The sequence below is a fragment of the Pteropus vampyrus genome, unplaced genomic scaffold (genome assembly GCF_000151845.1).
Source record: "Pteropus vampyrus isolate Shadow unplaced genomic scaffold, Pvam_2.0 Scaffold12, whole genome shotgun sequence".
Classification (NCBI taxonomy): domain Eukaryota; kingdom Metazoa; phylum Chordata; class Mammalia; order Chiroptera; family Pteropodidae; genus Pteropus; species Pteropus vampyrus.
In genome coordinates, this window is record NW_011888793.1 from 10,447,823 (window position 1) to 10,457,978 (window position 10,156).

The window sequence follows — 10,156 nt, forward strand, 5'->3', positions numbered from 1 at the left end:
CTAGGTTTTTGTAAGGGGCCTTCCTGCTTCAAAGAAACACAATTCTGAATAAAACATAACTCTACTTCCTTGCTGGGCCTTCAGGAAGTGGGAACAATCTCCCCTAGTCTAAAAGAAGAAAGAGAGAAAAAGAAACAAACTTAAGATGGAGACAGTGAATAGAAGGCATAAAAGCAATGACTGCAGTCTTGGAGCCTAAGCCTTGGACCAGCAGCAAGATGCAGGAGGTACTGAGGAGAGACTGTTCAATTAAACTGGACAACAGAAAAGGAGCATACAGTAGCCTCAGGACAGAGTTTTCCTCATTTCTGCTCTGCAAACACAAATACAAATGTTCTTTAAAGGAGAGCCTCTTCAATTTAGTTGCTATGAATGCCTACAGTTTAGCAACAGCAAACGCCAAAGTAACAATAAAAGATAATCAAACATAAAAGGTAACAAGTCACCATGAGGGAGAATCACCAGAATAGCAAATATCTGATTCGGATCACCAGGGATTCCAGATATTGGAATTATTAGGTAAGAATATAAAATTAAAGAATTAAATGTTGAAATATCCAAAATTACAAATAATGAAAGACTATCCAAAATTACCAGGCCATTACAAAAACAATTTGATGGGGGTAGCATGTTAAAATTAAAAACTCGATGTATGGGTTATATAAAAAGAAGACACATCTTCATTAGAAACACCACCATTAAAGTTAAGAATATCATAAGATGATAAGGTGCCGCCTGAAATATGGAGGAAAAACCTGAATAAGGAATAGGAAAAAAATCTGTGCATAAAATTTTTCTGAAAAATAACTAAAAAAAAAAATGGGTAAACATAAGTTGTGCTTTCTCAATATTTTAAAGATGTCAAATGTCATATTTAATGAAATTCCAATTCAAACACTAATAAGGTTTTTTATGGAACATAAATATTGATCCTGAAATTTACTTGGAAGGAAAGAAAATGCCAGAGGATAGCTAAAATTGAAAAAGAAAAACAAGAAGTAGGAGTTGCCCTACCAGGTATCAAAATATACAATAAAGCTATGCTGGTTAAACAGTGATATATAAGTGTAGGGAAAGGCAAGTAGACTAATGGAAAGTGATACTGTTTACCAGAAAACTAATAATGAATACTTCTTTGTATTCGTACGCACACTTAGAATAGTATATTTAATTTTATAAAAATATCATACATTGTCACACAATATGTTGTAATATATAATATATTAAGTAATAATAAAACAATATGAGAAGATCCACAAAACTGTTACTAATTGCTACTTGTGGGGAGAGGAATTGATTGAAGGGGAAATGAGCAAGAAGAATATTCCCTTTTTGTACTACATGCCGCTTCATTTACAGTTTTTATGGAATGGCATTAATCCATATACTTTTGTATACTATACTGATCTGATTCTGGTGACCCAGACAGGATTAGTAGCCCAGAAAGAAGGGTTAAGAGCAATAGAAAGGTGTAATCAGGTTGACTGTTTGGAAGAGCAACCCCCAGCAGAGAGAGTTCCCCTATGCTCTGAAAATCCTTTTTTACTCCCCATGATGACTCCTCCTTCAAATGACCAAGTTGCTGGCTTCCAGCAGGGCCTTGCCATCAGTAACTGCCACCTTAGAGACAGTTTAGGATCCAAAGCAAAATGCAATTGAACATTTAGTATGATACCAAAGTCTATAGGGATAAACTTACTGCTTATTTATCACTGGAAAGTGGTAATAGAACAGTCTTCCAAAAGAAAATTGGTTTCAGATTATTTTTGGAGGAAATTATTTAATCTAAATTGCTTTGATCTCAAAATCCTCTAATTTAGCAACTCATTGACCAAAACATAGTTTAATCAAAAGCTCTTCTAAAAAAAGAACGCTTCCTTTAGTTTTCCCTGTTCCCTAACTTATCCCTAGTCCTATAAAATATCCAAAACCATTTTATGGCAATAAAGCAGAGGCTTAACCTTGTAGCAGAAAGCCCTGCTGTTTATTGTGAAGACATAATGACTGAGATTATTATGCATTTATCAAAGTGACATAGCTTTAGACTAATGTGAAAGACAGCATGACAAGCTTTATTATAATGTAATGGTTTAGAAGTCAAAGCAAAAATAGAATGATAAAAGTGTTTTGGAAGAGGCCAGGGAGTCTTAACACTGATAGTAGCTGTACAAAATCAATTCTGACTTTAAGGACATGTTTTCATTTGCTTTTAAAGTTTCAAAGCACTCTGTAATGATAAAATACCTAGTATTTATTTTTGATAGATTCATTAATTTAATTAATAAATGAATTTACTAATTTCTCAAGATTTATTGAGGACCTACTATGTGTGTAGTACAATGCAAAAAAGACATAGTCCCTAACTTCACAAATCCTATCAGTTAGTTGACAGTTACACTATTTTACATATTATATAAAACATATGTTTAATGTACATTAATATGTGCTAGGTCCCAGGAACAAAAATTAATCTTTGCCTCTAAGCACTCAAAACCTAGTGAAAGATATAATGTACATATACAACCTCGAGTACACAAGTCAGATTATGTTAAATTCAATAATGGAAGTTATAACAAAATGCTAAAAGATCTCAAAAAATAAAACAAATAAATCTGACTAGGGCATCAAAAAAAAAGTTTTTACTCTGAGCTTCTTTGGTACTTAGATTCATGGTAATGTATCTTCACTTGAAGCTGTCGACAGATAATTGAACAAATACTGCAAGATGCCAAGCACTATGACAGTATACAAGCTAAAAAGATATTGACCCTATTAAGGAAGCAAATTAATATTTCAGCACATGACAAAGGCTCTAATGAGGGACATGGGTGCAATGGGAATGCAGAGAAAGAAACTACTCAGTCTGCATGAAAGACTCCAGAAAGTCTGAAACTTCCAGGATAAATAGACATTTGCCAATTGATCACAGAGGAAAGGAGATTGAAGTCAAAAGCAAGAGCATGTTGCAAAGCCATGAGTCAGCGTGGTGAAAACGGCCTGCAGAGTTTGATATGAGTGGAGCATTAAATGAATAGAAGAGAAAAGCAGCAAGTGAAGTGGGACTGGTAGACCAGAGGAGGGCTTTGTATAAAAGGTTAAGAATTTTAGAAGCGATGGAGGGCAAAGATGAGGAATTAAAGAATTTTTCTCACAAACCATTTAATTAGCAGAATAGAGGGAAGATTGAAGTCAGACCAGTCCAAAAGTTGGGGACATATTCGAATTCCATTGTAGCATTTCAGGCAAAAGAAGATGAGATTTGGAATTAGAACCATGTCAGATGAGAAGGAGAGGTGAGGCTGATAAACATATTTTGATGGTAGAATCAACAAGAATTGACAGTTGATTGGTGAAATTTAAGGGAAAAGGAAATTTGTATTATAAATATACAGTAAAATATGCAAGTTTGGCAGGACTTATGGGAAGAAAGAAGCTAAAGAATTATAGATGAATTTCTATTTAATTTTTATATATACATGTATCACTTTATAATAAAATTAAAAGTAAGATTCACTGAGTCTCTGAGGTTGTCTCAAGTAAGCCAATTGCCTACCTTTCTTTTCTTTGCAACCAAGGTCTTGAAATCTATCACATGTTAATCTATCACTGGATCTAGAAGCCAAGCATTATATAAAATGGAAGTCTTACAGAGGAACAAATGACAGGATTCTTAGAGATTAAGAAATTTTCCTAAGGAGATATAAATAGTAAATAACATGAATTCAACCTAGGCTATCTGATTCCAGTGCCATGTTTTCCCTATCATATTTAAAATATTTCATTGATATCATCAAATAGAAATAGACTGATGTACTAAATTGAAATGTTCTTAAAGTACTCGATAGTCTTCAGATTAACTTTGGTTTCTTACTTACTGAGTCTCTTCAGTATCAAAGCAACAATAGTTAATTGTCTGTGTGTATTCCACATCTTACCAAAGTAACATTTCCTCATGCCTATTTCTGTTTTTTACTATTGAATTAGTGAGAACATCTTTTAAATCTCAAGATTTGACATATTAAGAGCTCAATAATAAGGATTAAATTCATGAGTACATGTTTTAAGAAGAAATTTTAATGAAATACTTTGTCCAGCTGCCCAGGACTATTGTTAAATGACTATCGATATAACATCTTTTCCAAATATAGATTTCTAAAGACATAGCAGTTAGCCAGCATATTTTAAAAATCTACACCATCTCTCAGGGTAATTCACGATCAAGGATAGATTTGCATAGAACTAAAGCAATGTACAATGTTACTTACTTTATCTTTAGAGAAGCTGAAAAGTTGTTTTCTTGTAGCAAAAAACTGGACAGCTAAGACACTGGCTGAGTGACCCCAAAGAACACCAACTGGCTTAGAGACAACATAAGGGTTCCAAAGGCAAACTTTATTGTTAATGCCAGCAGTTGCTAATCAGAATTAGAAAGAAAAAAAATGTTTTTAATAATATGAATAACTCCCAGCATTTTCTTTTTGAAATGAATTTATCACATATCTACAGATAAATGTCTTCTGGGCACTAATGTGCCTGTCTTAAAGGATGGAAAATCTTGTCACTGCCTAACAGCCCAGGCTCATAGGGCATGAGCTCTATCATCTGAAATAGCTGAAATGGAGAAAGTAAGGGAAAAGGGATATTCATGAGGTGAAAGGACAATACTGTCCCATTTAGGAAGCAACCAGAAGCTCAACCAGGAGGGGACAAAATCCTCCTTCCTAGTTTCTGTATTTCCACTCTCAGTCCAAACAGCCCAGGGATATAGACATGTTAAAGTTATGCTACGAGTAAGAAAGAACTAAAGCAATTTAAAGTTTCCAAACTAATTAAAAAGTATATTAAAAAAATATTTTCACTACCATGTAAAGAACTGAGCATTTACAAGTATCAAGAAACACAAATATATTTTTGACCTACTTTATAGAGAGAATAAGGTGTTTTTTATGTTTGTTTGTTTGTTTAACATAAATTGGCTATATTCGGGGAGCACATCAAGATCAGGGAGCACAGTGCTTCTTCAGGTCTGCAGAAAGACCAGAAAAGCATTGTTTGTTGTTCCCTCTAGGACTGACTGTGGAACCTAGCTTAGTCACCCTTATTTTTCCAGCACTGAGCCAGGTACAAAGTAGTTATCAGTAGAAAGGTGTTGAATTATTCAATCAATCAATCAATGAAATGGTTGATATTTTGAATCCTTCCTAACTCAATCCACCAAACCCTTCAGCCTTCTCTAATAAATCTGCAACACTCCTCGAAAGCTTAATGTTGGCATATTCCTGAGATCATATTCAAGGTATCTTTTATCATGATTGTCAGCTATTATTATTAGGGACTCAGCTCCCTGGCTAAGAGTCTATCAAAACTCTTCAGATGAATGATAATTATTGAATGAGGGTTAATATGGCCCATTTTGCAGACCATATATGTTCAGTCTCCATAACTATCCTATTAATTTTTCAATAATACTTCACTTTTGTACTGTTTTAACTAATATCATATATGTCAAATCATCAACTTCCAAAATTTCTATATATTTTATTTAAAGTGTTAATACCTGAAAACATTTGTGGCTTATTTCCCCAGCTAAAATATACATTTTTTGAAGTGAAAACTAATCTTTTTTATTGTGTAAAATATATCCATTTACATCAAAAGAACTCTCTTTTAGTAAACTAAAGCTAGGATAATCTGAAAAATTTTAGAACGCATTAGAGATTGTATTCTGAAAGGTATAACCAGTCTACATTTTGCAGTTTGTGTGTGCGTGTGTGTGTGTGTGTGTGTGTGTGTGTGTGTGTGTGTGTGTGTGTGTGTAGTAGTAGTAGTAGCGAGAAAAATGATGTATTTGTTTAGGTCAAACATTTGGTGGTGTTAGAAAGATGATGGAATGGTAGACACTGCACAAACATTTTATATCATTTTACTACCCCACTAATTCTAATAAAAATGCTAATTAAAACATTGGGACACTTTCTCACATTTTCACCCCAGTGTAGTTCATATAAAACGCACATCATAATGAATCATTATCAGACATTCTCAGGCAATAAAACGTGAGTTGTTCAAGTTAGTCTCTCTGGCAATAAAGCAACAAGGTGGAGAGGTTCCATGCATACAAATGTGCATTCCAGACTGTTTATGAGGCCTTCATAGTTATCATGATTTATTTTACATACCAATTAAATTGAGCCGAGAGTGGTAATCAAAAGCATGAATGCCCTGGGCAATGTTGAAGGATGTCATTTTAAGATGCTTTTTTGATTTCTCTCTCCAAGCCAGCACCACTGTATTTGTATTGTTGGTTGTGCTAGAAATGATAGCATCTAAAGATGCATTGTAAGTAACTGATTAAAAAAAAAAGAAAAGAATTTTTAATTGATTTCTCACAAAACATGAGCAAAACAGAACTGTTTTAATATATAAAGTTAAAAATTAAACTCATATTATAACACAACCTGACGCTCAAGAAAATACCTTATTAACCCCTTCCCCCACTCCCCATTAAAGAACTTACAGCGAAAAGTTCCAGCAAAGCCCACATTCAAACTTTAAACCAAACCTAAAGATACTTTGTTTTTTTTTAATTGGAACACATGGCAAAAAACAATATTAATCACATTAATTATACAGGACTCTGGAGAACTAAGATGAGTAATTGGCCAAATTTCTGGGTTCTTCCTCCTGGGTCTGAAGCAGTCAAACAGGAGTTGAGCAGCCATCTGCTGTTCTCAAAAGTTCAGCTCATGCCCAAACCATGGTTTATTTAAGTTGTGGCTGATCTAGACAGAATGTTTGAGAGTAGCATGGCCAGGGATCAGTGCCCTGCCAAGAGTTACAAACACAGCTAGATTTAAGTGAAATGGCTATTACTGCAATCCCAATGACCCAGTACCAGATGTTCTGGAGCATAATCCCATTTTCCAAGCAAGGAAAGTGATCCTGCTGCCTTTCCATTTATGTCAGGCTCACATGCTCCAAAGGCAAAGAGCCATAGCTGCTCCTGCCCCAGCTTCTAACTACTGCTGCCCTCCATGGTTAGATGGAAGTTCTTTGCATTTTGCTCGATGATTTGTGCCTAAAGTTGAAGGATTTCTGATTTGACTTCAAGATCAAATTCCTGCCTTACACAGAAAGAGATGTTGTAACTTTGCATAGCTTAAGGAGAGTTGCTTTAACAGAATGGCTCTTGGAAATATTTCTGATCTATATATTACAAAAAATCAAGAGTGACACTCTTGGAAGACAATTCTCAAGGGATCACTAGAATTCCTGCACTTCTTAGAAAACAAATCATTGACTTCCTTTGTTCTAGACTATCTTTTCAAAGACATTTGCATAAAATGTAGAGATGGTATCTCTTTGTACAGCAAATGGTAGACAAACTTACTACTTAAAATAATAAAGATAATGTCTTCCTCTGGAGCAAAAGCAGGCATGCATCCTGTCTACTATAAAAGATTTAGATTCTCTAAACTTGGAGTTTCTTTCCTGGAACATAACACACTGCATGTGTGGGTATCATCTGGGACCATCTGCTTTGCATCTGTGGGACTTAAGGGCAAGAGGAACTGACACAAATATGCTGCTTGCTGTGTAGTGAGTAATAAAGTCTTTTTTTCTCTAACACAGGAGTCTTATGTCCTACATCCTCCATCACTTTAAAATATGGTTTTTAAATCTCTTTCTCCAAGTGAGCACCATAGTATTTGTATTGTTGGTTGTGCTAGAAATGACAATATAATTTATCAGTAGCTAATTTGGAAATAGTTTTATTATTTTACTGAAAGAATTTAATTTGCTTTATATATGTAATTTGCTTTATATATAAAAAGTATACATAAGTATACATTGTATATATGTGTATATACATACATATGAATATATATATTTTCAAAAATTACTAAAGGCAAAGAATTGTGAGAGGCAGGATAACTTCTAGCTTCTAGCCTATTCTATGGAGTTAATGAAAACTGGAATTTATTCATTTAAGAGCTGATATTTACGTTATGTGAATATCTTAATTTAACATACTTTATATCTATCTCACTATGAAATATATGGCTCAATATGACAAATTTAAGACTAAATGAGGTTGAGAGTACTAGTGTGTCATCTATAGATATCCTCTTTCAAAATATGGCATGCAATCTTTAAAAATTTATTGGGCATCTACTATGTGCCCTGTGCTATGATAAGATTAATAAGAGAAGAAATAGACACAGTCTGGATGCCCCCAAGCTTAGAATAAAATATATGTAAATCAAACAACTAGAGAAAACTTTGTTATATAATACAGTGATAACTTAAGTGCTATAGAAAGTATAACAGAACTTCAAAGAACAAAATAGTGTGTGCTTCAGGGTTTAGAAAACATTTGGTAAGTGTTGACAAAAAGATTTCATTTCAATAGAAAGAAGTGGTGATAAAACACATGTGTAGAAAAGAAGATAAACTCTAGAATTTAGAGCCAAAAGAGGACTAATCTACTCCTTTATTTTACAGATGAAGAAATAGAGACCCAATCAAGTTCCATAATTGGCTAAAATCATCAATTGATTATTGTCAGACTCTGGACTGGAGCCCAAGCATTCTGCCTCTGGTTTTGGTACAGTTTAATGTTACATAAGATTCGAGCTCAGGACATAAAATCCAAGGATATAACATAACATAACATAACATAACATAACATAACATAACATAACAACATAACATAACATAACATAACATAACATAACATAACATAACATAACAACATAAAACATAACATAACATAACATAACATAACATAACATAACATAACATAACATAATATAACATAACATAACATAACATAACATAACTTAACAACATCCAGGACATAACATCCAAGCTCAGGACACCATCACCTGGTAGAACTAGAGTACAAATTCAAAAGATACAGCATGATCTCTTGACCACTGGAACAGTTATTCTCAAGTTTTAATATGCACACAAGTAACCTGGAGGTAAGATCCACATTAAAATGCAGATTCTCATTTGGCAAACCTAAGGTTCTGCATTCCTACCCAAACCTCACTTGTTGCTGCTAATGTTCTGTAAGGACCACATTTTAAGTGGCAAGACAGTAGAATGTGTTCTACGAAGTATTGCCATCATTTAATACTCTAGAAAATTAATCCATAGTTCTTCAAATTTCGAAGATCTAATGCCCCTATGGAAATGTGATGAAAGCTACAGACCCTCTCCACCAGAAATATGTATATCCACACAATTTTTAAAAATAAAATACCAGGATTTCAGGACTCTCCCTACCCCTACTCACGAAGCCCAGTGATGATCAATCTAAAGAAGTCAGGTGATGAACCTCCACTTTGGATTGTAAATCACTTCACTTGCTTCCTCAGGTGATTCTCAAAGTTTCTATTGTTAATGGTGTTTGTTCACCCTTTGTGCTCATCGATGCCTATTTTGGGCTTCTCTTTTTAGCTCCTACTTCTCTAAAGTAAATGAGTTTAACTGGCCTTTGATGCAGAGGTTCTCCTAACCAATGCCAGAACATAATTTCTAAGAGAAAAAAGAGGGACTGGGATGATACAAAGGAGGCTTTAGGAAAGGGGACCAAAGCAGAGGTGTCTCACTGAGCACTAGGCACACAGAATAATCACCATGAAGTGTGTCATGAAATGTGAAGTACTGCTAAAGACCAAAACAGTCTATTTTTCCACTCTGTTTAGAATTTGCCCGGATGGTGTGTTTCTTACTTATCTCCCATTATGTAATCTCCCCCAACCTCTGAATTACTTGTAATAATTAGTGGGATAGTTTATTGAATGCTTCCCATGTGCTAGGCATCATGTCAGGTGCTGTCATCTTGCAACCATCTTCAGTGGGTAGCTTTCTGATAAGGAAATAGACAATCTAAAGCCAAACTCACCCAAGAGTAGGCAGCTAATTGGAGTCGGAAATGAGATTGAACCCAGTCCTGTTCGGTTGTGAGCTCTGTTTTGCACTACTGCATCATTCTTTTCCCCTAAGCCACACTGCCACATGTATACCAGGCCCAGATCTGAGGTTCTTTCTATTACCAGCTATATTTATGTCCCCCACATTCTCATTCTAAGACCAAACCCCCACTTCATCTGAGTCTTTCCTTTGCTGATCTCTTCATTTTTTT

General features: G+C 34.5%; 1 protein-coding gene across 1 annotated transcript in view; it reads right to left on the bottom strand.

Moving 5' to 3' along the window:
* WDR49 (WD repeat domain 49) overlaps positions 1-10,156 on the bottom strand; it is a 119,643-nt gene that overhangs the window by 72,849 nt on the left and 36,638 nt on the right. The window contains exons 5-6 of the mRNA XM_011380821.2: positions 6,180-6,347; positions 4,266-4,414 (exon numbers count right to left, since the gene is read on the bottom strand). Of these exons, the coding sequence (XP_011379123.1) occupies positions 4,266-4,414; positions 6,180-6,347 (317 nt within the window). The remainder of the gene's footprint in view (positions 1-4,265; positions 4,415-6,179; positions 6,348-10,156) is intronic.